Source organism: Vulpes vulpes, chromosome 12, assembly GCF_048418805.1.
Source record: "Vulpes vulpes isolate BD-2025 chromosome 12, VulVul3, whole genome shotgun sequence".
Classification (NCBI taxonomy): domain Eukaryota; kingdom Metazoa; phylum Chordata; class Mammalia; order Carnivora; family Canidae; genus Vulpes; species Vulpes vulpes.
In genome coordinates this window covers 56,023,891-56,044,496 of record NC_132791.1, presented here as the reverse complement: position 1 = coordinate 56,044,496, position 20,606 = coordinate 56,023,891, and the positions used below count along the sequence as shown (strand labels likewise).

At 34.6% G+C, this 20,606-nt stretch overlaps 1 protein-coding gene across 1 annotated transcript in view; it reads left to right on the top strand.

Moving 5' to 3' along the window:
* The window catches only part of ADAMTS19 (ADAM metallopeptidase with thrombospondin type 1 motif 19), a 227,368-nt gene extending 207,111 nt beyond the window's left edge, over positions 1-20,257 (top strand). The window contains exons 22-23 of the mRNA XM_072728643.1: positions 17,011-17,188; positions 18,947-20,257. Of these exons, the coding sequence (XP_072584744.1) occupies positions 17,011-17,188; positions 18,947-19,098 (330 nt within the window). The 3' untranslated portion in view covers positions 19,099-20,257. The remainder of the gene's footprint in view (positions 1-17,010; positions 17,189-18,946) is intronic.
* The last annotated feature ends 349 nt before the right edge of the window (positions 20,258-20,606 follow it).

The following is a 20,606-nucleotide window of genomic DNA, read 5'->3' as shown; positions in this document are numbered from 1 at the left end:
ATTTGTTTCCCTATGAGTGAAATAAGGAAAACAGATAACAACACTGTTTTCAAGCTCTGTGTCTATTAACCCTTTCTTCAGTACTAAAGGTATGAAATAGGATGAGGAAATGAAAGTCCTTGTTGGGAGGGTGTGAGGAAGATCCCCCTTTGCTCTCTTTTAATTGTTAGCCATCCCACATTTGTTTATTTTGGCTAGTGAAATTTGAGGTGTTTTCCTTAAGTGTAACAATTCTTTTCTAAGAAAAAAGTTTAAAAACTACTAGAATAGATGAGCTCTGTTTTTCCAGCTTTGTTAATTAATAGAAATATTTTATTAGGGATGGCTGTATGGCTCAGTTGGTTGGGTGGCTAACTCTTGGTTTTGGCTCAAGTCAGGATCTCAGGGTGGTGAGGCTGAGCCCTGTACTGGGCTTCACACTTAGTGTGAAATCTGCTTGAGATTGTCTCTCCCATTCTACGCATTGTCCCTCCCTCTACTCATGCTGGCACACATGCAGGTGTGCTTCTTCTCTCTCAGGTAAATGGATAAATAAAATCTTTTTGAAAAAAAGAAGTATTTTAAGTGATAAGTGTTAACCTCCAGTTAACTATAAAAAACAAAAACTGTAATCACAAAAAAAACCCATAAGATCCAAGAGTTGTTATAATTTATGACACAGAACTGTAAGCTCCTTCATTGTGGCATGTGGAAATAAGGCCAGCAAGTCATATTTGAATGACACATATTATTGCTATTGATTAATAAATGTGCCTATAATGTGGCCTCTGGTTAAATCTTAAGCAAAATCAAAATTAATTGGGGAGATCATAAAAAAACATGACTTTTGATTTTCTATGCTAAGCCTAGAAATATATTTTTTCCAATTTATCAAAGTTTTATGTGTATCCTTTTTTAGGTATACTTACATTGAATTACTTTCAGCTGGTTTTGTTGTTTTATTATATTGCTGCCCGACCAGAACATAGATCGCCTTTGTGAGTAAGGAAAGGAGTAGTTATGTCGCATAACATATCATTTTTGTTCTATGACTTTTTACCTCTGTCTGTTGGCCTGTTTGTTTCTGTTTGCTTATTTAGAAGGTTCAATATGTTGCATTTTTTCTTTATATGGATATAAGTCTACTCTTTTTCTTAAACCTGTTTCCTTGTTCTTATTTATGACTGAGATCTCAGCATAACAGATTTAAACAACATACACAAATTAAAGCCAGTGGCTACATGTGAACTTTGATTTTACCCCTTCATTTTTACTCCTAAGATACCACTTTCATGTTAAAATAAAGATCATCCCAAAATAATTACAGAGAAAAGGAATAATGCTGTGATTATTAAGTTTCAGTGATTAAAGTATTCATAGAGGAAGCACATAGATTTCTTAATCTTATCAGCTGTGTCCCTGGAACAAGAATAGCAGCAGTATGCGCACAATTGTGGGTGGATTTCTGTGCTCCTTGGAGGTCAATTAATCTGTCAGTTTCACTCAAATTCTACTAATAGTTTTTAAACTATTGATAAATCTAGTAGACTTAGAATTAAGCCTTGGATTGGCTTTAATCAGGAATATTCAGTGAGCTATCCACAAAAATCTAGCTATGAAACCGTGTTCCTCCCTCTATAATATAGGCAAATCACTAGAGAATCAGTTAAAAGAAAAATGTATCCTCAGCCTCGTCCACTATCTAAAAATCCTTAACCAGCATTGAGCCAAGGATATCTCGGCTAAATGGAGGCTTCCTAAGAAAAACTTTTGAACAGCCTCAAACTATTCACTGTATTTGTATCACCTACGTGATTTCTATTATTTATGGTTTGGTGGCTTTGCGTAAATAGTGGGGAAATTGCTCTCAGCTTAAGAGAGAAAATTGTAAATCCAGGAATATTCAAAAGAGAAAAATCTGTCATAAAAATGTTCAGAAAGAGAGACAGAACATGAGAGAACTCCTAATTCTGGGAAACGAACAAGGGGTGGTGGAAAGGGAGGTGGGCAGGGGGGTGGGGGTGACTGGGTGATGGGCACTGAGGGGGGCACCTGATGGGATAAGCAATGGGTGTTATGCTATATGTTGGCAAATTAAACTCCAATAAAAAAATATTAAAATAAATAAATAAATAAATGTTACCTCTGATTTCAAACTAGATGTAATACAGCCTTTGTTGAACAATGCTTGCATTTATTTCATTGAGACTAGAAATTTGGCAAAAATAGAATACAAATAAAGTGGGGGCTTTGTGCTGGCTTGCACTAACCATTGACACAATTATATGTCACATTCTGACCATATCTCTGATAGAGATATGGCCTTAGGGTCTTTCTCGGAAGAACAGAACCCAACCCATATGTTTCTGGGTAGTAGAAATCCATATTCACTTATTTAAGCTGTCCTTAGAATACTGACTTGAAAAATAGGATAATCCCTTATGTTTAATGAAATGCCTTATTTTCTGCCAGAATTTGACCTTTCTGGCTTTATTTGAATGTCTGCAGCTTATTGTTTTCATTATTGCAGGCCTATAGAGGAACAAATTTAAAGTGTTGTTTTATCTACCTGTTATACAAAATTTGGTCGTTGGTTTTTGTAGCATTAATTTTTCCGTGTAGCATTAACAAGAGAACTCCTTCCAGTGAATTCTAATGAGACACAAAACACCTTGGAATTGTATATAATTATTCTTGGTTTATTCTTAGATTCAATTCATACTCTATAATTTGAACTTAATTTAGTCCTTCAAAATTCTGGAAAATGAATAGTTTTGTCCGCATAGCAAATTATGACATGATTAATAGATTTCTGTACAAGAGATGAGTCTTTTTGTGATGATATAATTCAAAATAATGCTGGAAGCACAATAAATCATTTTGCATGATTTAATTGTACAAATAATATGGTATATCTTTGTTTAGAAGTGGTAAATACAAAGCTTGCAGTATAATGAGTCATTTTAAACTTATCCTGTGAAAGGAAACCACAATTATATCCACTATATTCATTTGAAAAGGAATCTAAAAACTATGAAATTATGAATAATCACAGAGGACATTTCTTTCCACTGAAGGAAAACTCGGAATCATTGAAGGAAATTTAAAGAAATCCTGACCAATGCAATCAAGAATGTCCTAAATGACCAGATAACACCATGTTTTTAATCGTTTACCTACAGAGCCTAGCTTTTTTGCGTTAAGTCAAAAGAAACAAAAAGAACCTAAGCCAAAATTCCCCAAAGAGGGATTTCTTGTTGCCCCATGGCAAGGCTAGGGTTTTAGGACTGTGGAATTCTACATATCTGAGCTGACTCAATGCTGGTTTACACACACCCCAGTTAAAATCCATTTGCTGTAAGTCTTAAAATCCAAATGTGTATCTCGCTAGTTTTAATACAACTAAACTAAATGGGTTGTTACGGAATAGTAGAGAGAAACTTAATCACTTGTTAGAGGATTTCCCATTCAAATTTAAAGAAACAATTAGCTGCAAATAACCAAATTAAATATCCTAATAGAATGTAAAAATAGACAATGTTAACTATCAGCTGAAACCAGAGAATCAAAGGAATGAATAAAATGACAACTGCTATAATGGAGAAATATATTGTTAAGTAGATACATTATTAAGACTAATATTTACCAAAGATCGGAAGGTCATCATTTTTATAAGACTAAATTCATATTAACTTACAATTTCTTGAGGCTTGCATTCCCCACATTAAGTTCCATGGAAAACTCATTCCTTGGGATATGGTCTCCAGGTCTGAGGAATAATGTAGTTAAACAAAGATAAGCAAATACTGTTTGCTATAGGACTTTCAGATCCTTTAACATTTTTCTATACTTGATAAATCTCAAAGAGAGGCTGTAGTGTTTCTCTCTTTTATTCTTTTAACCAAAGATCAATTTTTCAGAGCATATAGCTAGTTTGTTATCTAGTATAATGCACTTTGAGAAGGCTTACATTAGATTACTCAAATTTGAAAGACTAGTTTTCTAAGTACTTTTTTTTTAATGGGAGAAAATTTGTAGATTAAAGCAAAAATGAAATTATCTATAACGTTAAAAACTATTCTTGGTGGATTAGCATTTCTATATAGTATTGTTTTCTAATTATGTCTATGAGTCATTAGGAAAGATAACTGCCTATCACTTTTTATAGAGTCTCCTCAGACAGGAAAATTTGAGCAGCTATCTCATAAACAAATACGAATCAAGCACACTGAAATCTATCGTTGTTGGATCAGTCACTGAATTAAAGAAACAGAGGTTGTGGATTTGGTTTTTAAACATTTGAACATTGAGGAAACATATTGCAAGATGGCCCACCAGAGAGATATTTTACATTATAGGAATATTTACTTTGAAAATACACTTGTCTCTGAGTAAGCTCTTCATACTAAAGAAATTACTCAGTAATAATAGGATACTTTTCATCAAGAAAGACTTTCTCCTATCTTGTTTAGACACATCCACTGGGCATTTACAAAATTTGCTACTCAATTTGCTACTCATCTGGAGAAGATAGCTATCTACCATGTACAAATATTCCCAAACTAATAGCTATCAAATTGTTTTACTTCTGACTCTTTATACTGCAAGAGAATGGGGTATTTTTTTTTTACAGTGCTATCATTTTTAGTTTTAAAGTCTCCTGTGAATCTGATCTGTTGCCCCAAATACATTTAAAAAATCAAATTTCAAAATATTTGAGTTACTCAAAGCAGTCAAAGCATTTGGCTAGTATGATTAAACATAATAGAAAATATTAGCTTAAAAAGAATGATGCTCACATACTGTCTGTGCATATCTTCTATCTAGGGGAAATTTATAATTTAGAGAGATTGAAGTAGTATCTCTGTCCCTATGTATGTGTATGCATATGTAATATATATTATATATGCATATTCATGTATAATTATAAATGCAGATATAAGAATATGTGTTTAACATCCTTTGGATTATAAAATCAAAAGAATTTTTTGGGATCCCTGGGTGGCGCAGCGGTTTGGCGCCTGCCTTTGGCTCAGGGCGCGATCCTGGAGACCCAGGATCGAGTCCCACGTCGGGCTCCCGGTGCATGGAGCCTGCTTCTCCCTCTGCCTGTGTTTCTGCCTCTCTCTTTCTCTCTCTCTCTGTGTGACTATCATAAATTTAAAAAAAAAAAGAATTTTTTAATCCACAGTACTTAATTTTACTATCTTCTTAATAAATCCTTGAAAAATTTCTAGGCTTATAAAATAATACTGTCAAAGCTCTTTTGTTGCATATCAGGGTATCTGTAAATTCATTTTCTAAATAATACCTGAAAGTATTTCAGTAAATAAATATGACTTAGTTTAAAAAATTACTCTTGATGTTCTTTATAGGGAATAGGGCATGGAGCATACCAAAATTCATTGTGGGGACATTGAGTATTAGTAGGTGGAGGGGGGTTCCACATAAAAAATATAAAGAAATTTGGTAAGAATGTTACAAAATTCAGTAATCTCAGCATTGAGTGTTTTTTGCTTAGATGTAGTGAAATTTATGTTTACCAAATACCAGAGGATATCCAGAGATAGAACCAGATCACCAGGACTACCAGAGAAAGACATCATTAAAATGCAAGAAACATATGCAAATGATTAGCCAGTTTAGAAAGGCATCATATGGGGTCTTTGGATGCAGAATGTAACAAAAGAGAAGACTATTTTAACAGGTCCTTGGTTCTGCTTAAGGTTGACTGGGGCATGCATAGAGCCAGGGTACACAACCAATATCAATCTTGTATGCCAAAGAGCAGTTCCACAGGCTTCCCTAACGTCATTCCTACATCTGTAAAATGTGCCAAAGCAACTATGAGCCTTTCTGAATTTCACAGTGCTCTAACTGTGCAAGTAAAAATGATATTTCAGTGTCAGTGATGCAGTGGTCCAAATGATGCATATTCCAACGAAAAGTATTTTGAGCTACTTAGAATGAAGGATCTACTTTCAGAGACAAAATACAAATTGACTGGTTTAGAAAATATAAATCTGTAACTTTATATACTATATAGAGAATATATACAAGTCCATGTAGTACAATAAATAAAACGAGGAAATGTTTAGACATAAACACACACACACGTGATTTCAGACACACACACACACACACGTGATTTCAGGGCTCAAAAAACAACAAGAGATGTGCATTGAGGGCTGCCATGGGGCAACCAGAAAGCTTCATGTACAGGGAGCAGATTTTATTTATTTCTTCCCAGGTACTTTCTGTTTCCCCATACTACTAAGATTGGATGTTATCAGACTTTTATTAAAACCAATTTCATAGGTGAGAAAAATGGCATCTCATTTTGAAGTGTACATTCTTTGACTCAGTAACTCCATTGCCAAAGTTTCTCCTTACATTCTTACATAATTTGCCAACCATATTTATGAAGGTGTCTATTACAGTCTTCTTTGGCACAACAAAAATTTGGAAACTATCCATATGTCCATTAAGTAGTTATATAAATCATAATACCATATTTAAATAGTGGAATGCTGTAGTTTTAAAAAATATATTAATAGATAAATACATGATAATGGGAAAGTTTCTCCAAGACCTACTATTAAGTGAGTAAATATTACGCAGAAGTTACATAGTATGAACTAAAGTTGTTTACATGTGTTACATATTAAAAATTTTGGGGTGCCTGAGTAGCTCAGTCAGTTAAAGCATCCAATTCACAGTTTGGGCTCAAGTCATGACCTCAGGGTCCTAGGATCAAACCCCACACTGGGCACCATGCTTGGCTCAGAGTCTGCTTGTCCCTCACTCTACCCCTCTGCTCTTCCCCCAGCTTGCATGCTCCTGCTCTCTCTCTCTCTCTGAAATAAATAAAATCATTTTTAAAAAAATTTTCTGCACAGATATACAAAGAATAGTTTATTTGAATTACATTGGAAGAAAGGACCTTCTGTGCTTATAATCCTACCATATCCCTATGTTACTTTTAATTTTATAAGCAGGCTAACATTTTCTGTCTGAAATTTAAAAATGCATACTTTCCTAATCCTTAAATATTTTCAGGCTACAATATCAAAAATGACTGATGTCATGAATATATAGAGAAAGATGCCAAGAGAAAATTACAGAATTTCTAGAAAGGGGAGAAGATTGGGATCTGTAAGAGGTAAGAGAGCTCAGTGTATGAAGTCCCACAGCCTTGGGTTTGAATTCTGGATCTTCCATTTAGATAAGTTAAAAATCATGGAAAGTTCTTAGTAGCATCATGTCAGAGACACAGTAACCCTATAAATGCTGGCTGTTCCTATAGTAGTGTAAGCAGAGATGGGGAAAAATGGTTGGTTTTGAGGAATGGTTTTGGGTTTAAAATGAACAGAGCTGGGGTTGGTTATTTGTGAGGGAGAAGCGGAAGAGGCAGGTTAAGTTAAGGTATTAAGGACTCCCAGATTGGCTTTCTGGTCTGAACAATTTGTGCGGACGATGCTTCTGTGATGGGAGATAGGGAACACTAGGAGTCAAGTTGGAGAGGAAAGATTTTCACTTCTCTTTTGAACTGTTTTATTTGCCTATAAAAGAGTTAAATACTGGCATATAGTAGGTAGATCAGAGAAGAGAAATGGGATGGAAATATAAATTTTGGATTCATCAACATTTAGATGGTGTTTCCATTTTTAAAGTCTAAGCGTACCTAAGGAGGGAATGTAGCTAGAGGCAGTTGAGCAAGGGGGTGGGCTGTATCTTTCTTCTTAGCACAAACTTTAGTTGCTCTTGGACTCTGCCATTGGCATGCCAGGAGTTGCTCAAATTTTGTATATTTAAAACAAAATTCCTCATTTTCTTTCCTCAAACCATACCCCACTTCCAATTTCCTTTTTCTTGAAAAATGTCAATATCATCTTCCCAGCTTCCAAGGCTGGGCATTATCCTTCGTACTTTTCTCCTTCACACAAGTAGGGCTTTGCTGTAGTCCTTTTTCCTCCCAGCGTCATAATGCAATCCTTTTTGTTTTTCACCAGGACTAGAGCAACAGTTTCTGATGTGCTTCCTTACCCCCAACACTCCTGTTTCAGGCCCATCCACTCACTCTATCCTATAGCCTGAGTACTTCCAGAGGATTTGCCTGTGGCTAGACTGTCAACCAGCAGATACTCATGCTGGCATTCAAAGCTTTCCAAATTCCGGTACTGACCTACCTATTGAGAATTGTCTCATTATTCTCATTAATTAGGAATCTCCACTAAGCTCAGGCCTGAGCAGTTTGTACTTGTACTTTTTTCTGTGTCTTTGTTGATATCTCTTTACCTAGAATGTATTTCCTCCAACTACCTGAGTCTTTCTTTTCTTTTTTTTTTGTTTGAAGTTTTTATTCATTCATTCATGAGAGACACAGAGAGAGGCAGAGACATAGGCAGAGGGAGAAGCAGGCTTCCTGCAGGGAACCCAATACAGGACTTGATACCAGGACCCCAGGATCACAACCTGAGCCAAAGGCACACGCTCAACCACTGAGTCACCCTGGTGCCCAACCTGAGTCTTTCAAGGACCATTTGAAGTGTTTGATTTTTCAAAGACTTTGGCAACAAATGAGAGAATTTCTTTGCACTTAATGACAATGTTACTTTTTCTCAATTAATTATTTATTGCCTTATACTACTGCAATCTGATTAAGAATATCTTGGGATGCTCCATCAACTATGCATCTGATTCTTGTTTTCAGCTCAGGTCATGATCTCAGGGTCATGAGATTGAGCCCCAGAGTCTGCTTAAGATTCTCTCTCCCCCTGCTACCCCTTCCTGCTTTCTCTCTCTCTCTCTCTCTCTCTCTCTCTCTCTCTCTCAAATAAACAAATAAATCTTTAAAAAATAAATAAAGACTATCTCAAACCCTTTACCTTGCTCACAGATCTCTCTGAGTGACCACAACATTGTATTACATTTAGTGATGTTTATTGAATAAAATGATCTCTAAACTTTTTCATCAAGTAAGCAAAAAATGTAGGATACATCTAAACATTGTGTTTCTTCTGATCCATTTTATTTTCTGACTCTAATTCTGTAAGAACCACAATATTGCATGTATTTTACTACAAAGGAATTTGTAAATAGCTTCTTTTTCTTAGGGAAAATTAAGCAGTATAATTTTATGTAAATATATGACTCCCTTGATCTTTTTCTGTATGGTAAATCAAACTACTTATAAATGTGATTTTTTAAGTAAACCTACCCTTATTTGAATAACATGTTACTTAAGCCAAAAAAAAGTGCTTAACATTGATCTTTGAGGTAGCTGGTAGACATCCTTTGCATTCTCTTGAATCCATTTGGCTGAAATACCTGCCATCAGGTTAGATGGCAGATATATAACACATAAAGAAAGCAGCAGTTGGAAGCAAAGCACACTTAAGAATCTTCACTGTGACCTGGAAAACGCTTGGTTTATTTCAGGTTGGCACAACTTAAAGCTAACTACCTAGTGCTTTCTGTGCTATTTTAAACCAAGACTTTATTAAAACAAACAAAACAAAACACACTTCTCTCCCATAGCCACAGAGGGATCTGATCCATTTTGGACATAGGATTATTGAACTAGACCTGGAAAGTATTTTATTTGAAAAGGAAATTCAATCACTATCATTCCAAACAGTTCTGTCTGGTGGGAAGATGTTTCTCTGGAATGACAGAGATAAAATAGAAATGTCTCGATAGTCTTTTTTTCACCTCTCCAACACCCTGTGATTCATAGGGTGAGCATTAGCAGAATTCCAAATGTGTTCAAGACTTTGTGTTTATTAATTGCTTCTTAATGCAGAACATCTTTTTTTTTCTTCCATCATTGTTGTGATCAATGTGTACTTTAATATAAAAAATGATTTGGGGAGTTAATTTGACGGCCCTTTCATAACATGCTCACTTCTCTGCTAATCATTCATAAGCATTCTGCTTGATTGTGCCACACACATTTCCTTGATTTGCTATAACGATATGCAGACATTTTCATTAAAGAGAAAAGAATAGTTTGAGCTGTAGAACGAAGTGATGAATTAATTAAACACAGATGCAAAAAAATCCTCAAACATCTGACCTCTAGGAATAGTTTCAATTCCAAATACTCATGTGTTAAATAAGGCAGTTGAACTACTTTAAAAAGACGCTGAAACACTGACCAAAATAAATAGCAAATCTTAAAAAACAAACCTAACTTTTGTTCCTTAGTATGCTTGTTTCACACTCACTTTATTAAAAAGTCAAAAGATGGAACTGCCAAACATATACATAAATGAATAGGAATGCTGTGCTAATAATTTCCAGTAGAAGTCATCATTTACTTTCCTTATGAGGTCCACTCTCCACTGCAAATGCTACTTCACTCTTGTTAAACCACTCTGGAATAATCCACTTATTCCCAAAGACAAATTATTCAAGTCAATGCTGTTAACCTTGTTTTAGATTGGCACTTCTCATTATAGATTCTATCGGGTTCTGTAAGATTGTCTATGATATTGGTTTCAAAAATTTTTTTGAACTCTGTTTGCCAGTGACAATTTTCTCTTAATTTAGGAATTCCTATTTCTTACAGAGGCCAGCTGGAAATGAGTAAAGCATTACAGAGCCTTCCTTAGCTGTTGGCCTAGAGAAAACACATTCTCTCCAAAATATATATCTTTGGCACAGTCTAGAAGGAAGGAATCTCGGGTAATCTCTCTGCTAGCCAAGTGTGAAAATTATTATTTTTAACCCCTGAATATACTGAAATTTGTTTGTGTTTCTGAGGAATTCAAAAGCAAACCAGCATTAGTCATGTTTGTAAGCCAACAGAACTGCAAATAAATATCTTATAGTAGTATTTTTACTCTTGGGTTTTCTGCCTCTTTGCTGCTATGTTTAAGAGGACATTTTACAATGCTTACAGCTTGAAGAGTTTTACAGTTTAACATGCACAGATTAATAGTTCTATAAACTCACTGGCAAACTAGTTGATTATTTAACTGGAGTCTACAAATTTATTTATTCCACACTGTCCCAGTTTGTTGCCAAATCTAAGTTATCTAAATATCCAGGGTAACAAATAACAAGCACCAAAGCAGTGTCTTTGTGACTATTCTGAAGTCCTGAAAGGAGAGGTAGGAAACTATCATTTAATCAATAATTGTAAAGTTTGGCACTTTACTACAGAACCCCATACCTAAGACTCGATGTGGAAGTAATTTTTAGCTCCCTGTTCAGAACCATGTATGCAGAGTAGATCTACTTGATCTCAGAACTTATTAAGCACAGAAGCACAATAAGAATCAGAGATCACTGCAAAGAATGAGAGTCTCCTCTCTACATAGGTGAGTAATTACAAGGTATTTGTGGATATTCCATTTATAAAGGGTTCTTTAGTGAAAATATGTTTTCTAGAAGTACATAGGTCACTTCTTGGACAAGAAGAAATGTTCTTTGATGAATTTAACAGAGATTTGACAGTTGGTAGGTTTTACCATGAGCCATTGTGGAATTTCCTACATGATTCATGAATTTTCAACAGACAGAAAGATAATTCTATTCTTTGCAAAAGTAGATTCAAGTAGTACGATGGACAAGAACCTCTGAACTTTGAGAAACTCTTAGAATCATTCTCCTCTGTCATTTTGACACTTTATTAATTTTTATATGGCTATTTATTGGTGCCTGTGTAGCTCTTTTTCTTTGAATTAAGCATGTTTTACTCATGTAAGTGTATTACAGAGCATGTTTGCTATCATTCACTACTGTTTAGTAAATTTATGTCATTCAGTATAATGGTATTCAGAGAAACTTTGGGGAACAATACATGTAGATTATTTTTAAAAAGGTGCAGATTCTTGATAAGCATATTCAAATCTATCATAAAAGGAATATTTCTATATAAAATGATGAAAATTTAGCAGCAGAGTATGCTCATATCTTCTATGTGGTATTCAATGCACCAAAACCTTATTTATTCCATTGTGTTAATTAAGGCCTAATTATCTTCAGTCTTTCAATGTTAGACTTGAAAAGAAATAATTTCACCAGGGATCAATAAAATATCTCAAAATAAACACCTTCTTGAACACCTTCTCTAAGATGTTTACATGTTTTTCAAAGTACTAAACCAATACCTGAGCAACAGTGTCTAATAATGCCATAAATAATATCATGTCAGAAGTGAAATATATATCTATGGTCAGTTTCTCTCTGCAATTCACATTTTGGGCAGTGCCTCAATGCTCATTTATCTTTTGTGATGGAAGGAAGGATTTTACACCTTGGCTTACCCATGAGATGGACTTCACAGCCATTCAGAGTTCATTTCATCATTTTCTGTGAAAATGCCACATAGTTGAGAGTTTAAGATTTTTTTTTTTTAGTGTGTTCGTTTTTCCTACATTTTTTCTATTTCCCTTTGTTTATTTGCATTTAGGCCAATCCATATGTTTGTGAAACCATTCTAGCATCTTAACCTGCTTTTGTCAGTACTAGCAAATCCTGTCCACCACAGGGCTATCATCTAACTTCATACATATAACTTTTCAAGACTTAAATCTGTATCTAACATCAGATGATGCTTGGCCATTTTTAGAAAACTATATGAGCTTAAGGAAACATCCTCTATATACTTCCCTCAACTTGTACATCACTTACTTCGCCAGACATTTCTCTTCCAGTTAGTTCAAATAAAATTTTCTTAGGTAAAATAAGTCTATTAGTTAGTTCTTATTACCTGGCATAAGAATGACAGAAAAAAAATAAAATTTTAGGTAATAGAAATGGTTATAAGGTTCTATAAATGTATATCTCATTTTATCGACTTGCCAAGATTTGTATTCACAATTCTCATTTACTGAACAATTTCTCTAATTATTTTAATAGTGCAAACTGTGAATTATTGAGAAAATTTCCCTAATCATGTTTAGAGTTTGATATGTCAGCTACTGTGTAAACATAATTTAATACAGTGCTAGAAGTTGTCACTAGTGTCTCAGGGCCAGGAAGGATTTATTCCATTAAAAGAAAAATCTATGGTGATATTATCTAAAGATATGGCTTATGTGTTGCCAAGTGCAGGGAAGGTCATAATTTTCTCAGGTAGGCTGAAAGGATGAATATCACAAAATCAGGAAAACAAATTTCACTTCCAGAGACTTTGGGGCTCATTTTTTTGGTAGGAGAGAGCAATTACCAATAATCAGTTCTTGTCGTACCTTGTTATCTTGGTCAAAATTAACTCCAAAATCATGTGAGCAATGTTCTAAACTATTAAGTTTGTTCTAAAGATTATTGTTTCCTTTTTACTCTCATAAATCTGGGACATCAAGACTGTTTCCTGTTCAGAATTAAAGGCTTCTGATTCATGGAATTGATTCACAAGGTGCTTTGCTTCAGAGGCCCTTCAGGGCAAGGGCAAGATTAACTGTTGAGTATTTGTCAGACAAAACAAGTCTCTCTATTTAAAATACTCTAGTCAGGGAACTTTCCTCGTAAAAGAAATATCAATGGCAAGTTATCTGGTCCACCCTGTGTTCTTTACCAGTTTCTAGCCAATTAATGTTGGCATTTTAGTGTTTTGACCTTGAGTGCAAGTGTAGAGTGTGCTGCCTTGTTTCAAATACATTTTAAATTTACTTGATACTTCCGTGAAGGGCAAGATTTAAAATGTATTAGATAAAAAGACTGAGGGAGGGAAGGAAGGAAGGAAGGAAGGAAGGAAGGAAGGAAGGAAGGAAGGAAGGGGAGGAGAGAGAGAGAAAGAAAAAAACAATGAAATTAATCTGAGATCTATAGAAACACAGTGGAAAGAACATCATATTTGGAATGAAAAGACTTGCATCTGATGTTTGTCTCTCCTTTTTGTGGAACAAGTCTTTGTCACTCTATCCTTGAGTTCTCTCTGATCATCTCATTTGAATTACAGAGTCTTTCACCCCAGATGTTTCCAAGCTCCCCATTCCCCACCTTAGTTTTTCCAGAGCACCAGTCAATATGTAATGTGCAATGAAATTTAAATCTTTATTTTCCTGCTCCCTCCTATTAGAATGTAAATTCCCTGAGGGCGTGTGTCTTTGTCTGTTTTGTGTACTGTCATATCCAATATCCAAAACAGCGTTTGGCACATTGTGGACTTCAGTAAACATTTATTGAATGAATGAATGAATGAAATAATCTCTATGAGCCTCACTCTTTTCACTTTTTAAAGTTTAACCAAGGACAGCCCTGGTGGCTTAGCAGTTTAGCGTCACCTTCGGCCCAGGGCCTGGTCCTGGTGACCCGGGATCGAGTTCCACATCGGGCTTCCCGCATGAAGCCTGCTTCTCCCTCTGCCTGTGTCTCTGCCTCTCTCTCTCTCTCTCTGTGTGTGTGTGTGTCTCTCATTAATAAATAAATAAAAATAAAATCTTTAAAAAAAATAAAGTTTAACCAAAACATTCTGTATACAAGCATATTAGATAATGCCTGAAATATAATAGCTCTTTCCTGTGTCCATTCATTTGTGTTCATCTAATACGTAGACCTACCAGTAAAATGTCTTTAGATGAGGTGACTCTATGTTCCAGATTGTCCAATGTATAGGAATCATTACTTTAACCACTTATTTCACCAGTGCTCTGATTTGGGTGGTAAATTTTATGCTCACCCTATCTCAAGACAAATCCTGCATGTGAATTGTCCTTAAGGCAAAAAAGTTTACCTCCTATCTTATAACCTGGGTTATAGCAAAACGAAACAAAAAGGCCCTAATTTCACTAATATTTAAGTTAATAGTAAGGTAACAAGGATTAGAAATCCATTTGGCAGGATAAAGACAAGAAAAGATTTCTGATTATTAACATAGGAGCATTAGCAATGTTCTAGAATCAAGTAATGCTTAGGCATCCAATTTCTGAATTTAGTGTATTTGAGTTCAAATTCCAATTCCACTACTTCTTAACTGTAAAGATTTGGGCAATTTGTTTCACCTATTTGAGCCTCTATCTTATCTATGTAAAAGGGATAAAAATAGTACTCATGGGCTTCATGTGAGATACCAAAATAATTATGACCTAACACAGTGCCTGACATAGAATAAATACTGAGTGCTAACTAGTGTTAGTATTGTATGAAGTAAAAGTTTCTGGAGGTAGTAGTATCAGTTTCCTTTGATCTTAAAGCAGCAAACTGTCGTTCTATAGGGCAACTCATTATTTAAAATACTAAACAATTGGAAAATATACTAATTAATTACATATTAAGCACTTGGCTAAAAGTGGACGAGACTGCCCAACTTCCACAGTGGTTTGTGATCTCTTTCTGAGTCTCCTTGTTTTCTATGTTTTAGTATTTTGTTAATAAAGATTACTAATAAATGTACCATCATATTAACAGCTATTGTTGTCTTTATTATCTGCATGGGATCCTGAACATAGTGGGTGATCAATAAATACTTGAGAATTCAATAAATGATTAAATATTCTGAGACATTTAAGCAAACTATAATCTTGACAGAACCTGTGTCATACCATTGTTGGCTGGCACACTGAATAATTAGATGATGAAATTATAGTTTTTCCTGTTATGAAGCTTCACCACTTAAAAATTGCCAGACTACAGTAATTTTTAATAATAAGTGATTGGAAATTTTTACTTTCATAGTAATTTAAACCTGAAAGTATAGTTATAATCTACTGCAGTGCCTTGCTTAACAAAAAGAAAAAATAAGTTCCAGGGAAATTAGTTGCAAGAGACAATATTAGAGCCCAGTCTCCTCATTTCATGGCCAGAATTATTTTGGCTTTTTCTTTTTAACCTCTATCTGTCTTTAATCATAGTAAAATTATTTGAAGAAATACCCAATTGTTTAGTAGTATCCTCTATAAGAAAGTAAGAACTTGTTTAGAAGATACCTTGTGATTTCGGTTGTTTCATATAAAATATCTGTTCATTTTTCACCTATATGCAATAAAATTTTTATAAAAATATCTTATAAAGAAGATAATTACTAATAAGAGGCTGATGTTTTTATTACTACAGAATGCTAATGAAAATTAGATCCTAAGGCTATTAGACTATTTTTAAATTTTTTTAAATAAAAAAATTAATTAATTTTATGATAAATCTTATTCCATTAGTTTCAAAGGCAGAGATGATTCTGTTTTGTTAAATGAATTATAAAACTTCCACTATTTCCTGGGTACTATTTTCATTTCTGGGTTTTTCCCAGATTATTATAAAACTTAATTTGTATGAGGAAGGCAACTAACATCTTTTTAAGTGTTTTCAAATTTTTATGAAAGCTATTATCTGCTAAAATTATGTATTTTGAGTCATCATGTGTCTATAGTTACTTTCATTTTTTACAGTCCTGAAAAATAATGTATTACTTTGATCTGTTCCTGTCCTTTGGAGTTGATATAGTTCTCCCTCTCCTCTGCCCCTCCCCCTGCTCATGCTCTCTCACTCTCTTTCACTTACAAATAAATAAATAAAATCTTTTAAAAAAATAATGAATTTGTTGTAAACTAGATAATAGAACTTTAAGCACTGTCCACCCAAGTACATCACTGGTATCTCTTACTCAGTATTTCCACCTTTCTTTATCTTTCTTTACTCCCTTATGTCCTTTATGACCCAAACTGTGCCTTAGGTCAGCCAGAAGTTCTGAAGAGCTGCGTGCCCAAGTTGTAAGTATCAACATTTCTGACCCATATTTTGCATCAACTCTGGATGTTGTGACTCATGTTAAATTTTATTTTTTTTTATTTATTTTTTTTTTAATTTTTTTTTAATTTTATTTATTTATGATAGGCACACAGTGAGAGAGAAAGAGAGGCAGAGACATAGGCAGAGGGAGAAGCAGGCTCCATGCACCAGGAGCCCGACGTGGGATTCGATCCCGGGTCTCCAGGATCGCGCCCTGGGCCAAAGGCAGGCGCCAAACCACTGCGCCACCCAGGGATCCCTCATGTTAAATTTTAAAGAAGAAATAAGGAAGGTGGCTCACAATGTAGAAAAAGGAAAAAGCAACAAGGAATTTTAACACATCTTGTATCTCCCCAGTGCTCAATTACCTGTGGTAAAGGAATGCAGTCCCGGGTTATCCAGTGCATGCATAAGATCACAGGAAGACATGGAAATGAGTGTTTTTCTTCAGAAAAACCTGCAGCATACAGACCATGCCACCTTCAACCCTGCAATGAGAAGATTAATGTAAATACCATAACATCACCCAGGCTGGGTAAGCAAACCATAAAGGGGATAGTTTTGAGAAACATAGAAATGCTCGTGGCTTCTTCTGTTTTGCTTAGTTATTAATCTGTATGAGTTAGTTTGGTTCTGACCAAACTGGATATATTTAACTATAGTTTGGTCCAGATGGTGAGGGGTAAAAAAAAAAAAAAAAAAAAAAAAAAATCCTAAATACTAAACACTTAGGATTCCTGAAGCTATCTACTCAGAGCTTGGCCCTGGAAATAACAGTGCCACAGCTCTCAAGGTCATCTTATAAAGGGTTAAAGAATGTAACTATATTTTGGGTGCTGACCAGTTTCATGGCAGAAGTGTCGATTGAGGTAATGTCTCTGGAAAGGTAAGGTTGTGGTATATATCTTAGATCTCTCCATTGTTAGTAGCCTTCCTTTTGATCCTGCGTACAAATTATCCTTTGGAGACCCACAGAGTAAAAATGGTTTTCAAGAAGTATGGGTTAATTTATGTGCAAACCCTTCACTTTTAATCTGTGTGTACAGTCTACAGAGTGACAGTTTAATCATATATAACAATATTGTCAAAATGAAAGATATTAAATCATCTTAGATATTTTTTGAGCATAAGATTCAATCAAATGGAAAAGTTTGGTTCTTCAGGAAAATACAAAAATCCTCTTTTTCAAGCCAAATAATTAACATTTCTAGGAAATAATCAGTTTAAGTGGAATTAAGAATATAGTTAAGACAAAAAGTTAAGCAATTCTAGAGCAGATGCCATAAATCCATGTATTCAAAACAACATAATCTGTTTCTCTAGCAATTAGTTGGAGTCCTTCTTGAAGTATCATGAGGCAGAAAATAATTAATTAAAAGAAAATTTTAGGGGATCCCTGGGTGGCGCAGTGGTTTGGCGCCTGCCTTTGGCCCAGGGCGCGATCCTGGAGACCCGGGATCGAATCCCACCCACATCAGGCTCCTGGTGCATGAAGCCTGCTTCTCCCTCTGCCTATGTCTCTGCCTCTCTCTCTCTCTCCCTCTCTGTGACTATCATAAATAAATAAAAATTAATAAATAAATAAATAAATAAATAAATAAATAAAAATTTTAATTAAAATTTCATTTTCTCTATGGATTATTTCTTGAAGGTATATCCCCAAGCATACAAGCACAATGGAAAACCTGAGGTTTTAAAAAGTAAAATAATGAGTCATCTTAGAATAGAAGCAAAATAAAGATTCTGCATACTTGATTATTGTAAATTTCAGTCACTTTTGATAATTAGCTTTGATTTTAAAGATGTATAAAATCAAGATCCCCAGGTAGCCCACCTAGATATGTCTGCTCTCTAAGAAATAAGGAATATGAAATAAGTATGAGCATATTTGTTTTGTTATTTCATCCATAACAATACTTAATTAATTTGTGTTCCCATTAAGGTGGATATAATGAACATAGTCTTTTTTTCTTTTTAATCTTCTCAACTAAAAATCCAAAAGAAGCTTAAATGAAAGCCATAAATTGAACATTGAAAGCCATCTGTATTACAACTTACTTCATTTGGGAAATCTAGCTTTAATGAGTCTAAAAGAGCTCATAAGTAAGACTATTATTCATTCATTTTATTACTTTATCATAGGGTGTGTCTTTATCTCTTAAATTCTAGAAGGCAGTATAAATGAGTCAAAGTGATTGTTCAAAATCCTCCTAATTAAATGATTACTCTTTGTTTCTACTTCTGATGCCCAGGATATCTAAATATATTGAGCTCCCTTATTTCTGCTTCACAGCTGCGCTGACTTTCAAGTGCCTGGGAGATCAGTGGCCTGTGTACTGCCGAGTGATACGAGAGAAGAACCTGTGTCAGGACATGCGGTGGTATCAGCGCTGCTGTGAGACATGCAGGGACTTCTATGCCCAAAAGTTACAGCAGAAGAGTTGACCTCTAGCAGGCTGGCTGGCTTACAGCTCTTTGCAGTTACATTATTTATAAACACACACACTAGCATGTTTTTCAGACCAAATATTATCAGATTACATATAATTTAATCAAATTAATTTATTTTTGTGCCTGCCAAACATCCAATATGGTGTTTGTTTTGGATATACAAACATTTTGATCTATACTATATGGCTTCATAAATAATTTTATATGAATAAGTTCGATCCAGTTTCCAGAATAAAAATAAAAAGGGAAAAAAGAGAAAAAATAAGATTATTAGGCTCTAAAAAAAAAAAAAAAGTTTTTTTTTTTTTTTAAGTTAGGGCTATCTCTAAGGTGCTATTCTCTCCCTGCCAATACCATTGAGTTATCCAGAATGTAAACTAACTTAGTGTCATAGTTAATTATATATGGAGAGAAATCATTTTTGGTTTTTGGTGTCCTAATGCAGAATTAGCCCATTTCCTGTAACCTACAGGAAATGTGTAAACATAACAAACCTCATAGTGTTGAACAGGTTTTTAGAGAATGTATTATGAATTTGGTTCAGATTTAGAGATATCCATAGGAAAAATTCTACTGTAATTATAACCTTATTTTAATAATGGAAAAGTCAAAATAGAGACTTTGATCATGTTCATGAACATGTACTTGAACACAAGTATTGTAACAATGAAACACTGTAATGATTTACACTGAATCACCATTGCACTGTTGATATAGTGTAGAGAAACCATTATAGAAATGGTAACATCCTACAAAAATATGTATTATTTTAACATGTTGTCATTAGATTTTAGCTTTTTAAAATATTTTGAACAAAGAAAGCAGTGATCCATCCATTTCCTTGTATCTTTTTAGCAGATTTATAAAAGAGTATAGTTCTTAGCCTCACAAATCATGATGAGAAAATTTACCAAATATTTTTCAGCCTTTTCCCTAGAAACAAGAAAAAACAAAAAACTTATAATACTGTGGTAGTTTCATTGTGTTTTTTTTTCCTTTTGAAAACTAAACAGTTTTACAATTCTGTGAAACGTTAAAAAAAAACAGCTTAAATGTTTTCTTGTGAGAAAATGTTGTACATGATTCACATGATTTCTTAGATTTTTTTCAATAAAATATGTGAAGCTTCCTATTGGGAGGCAGTTCTTCATAAGTCTCTCACTTCTCTGAACATCTTGGCACGTCTGCTTTTGTTTGGGAGCGTCTCCTAAGGAATGCTTGTGTAATGAACAGCCTTGGGAGATAAAGATGGTGGAGCAAAGGGCAAACACGCTGACTTCTCATCAACAGGTTCCTGGCCCGAAAATGGGGGTCCCTGTCCTATGACACAAGTCCCTACATGTACACTCCTCGTGTCACTCTGGGGCCCTTTGGGCTTAGGAAACTGGTGCAAGAAAATGCTGATTCTCTGTTCCAGCTCTTGCTGTGAGTAATAAAGTCCTTTGTCTCTAACCGTGGGGTCTTCTGTCTTTTGCCCAGAAAGCATGCAGGCTAACATCATA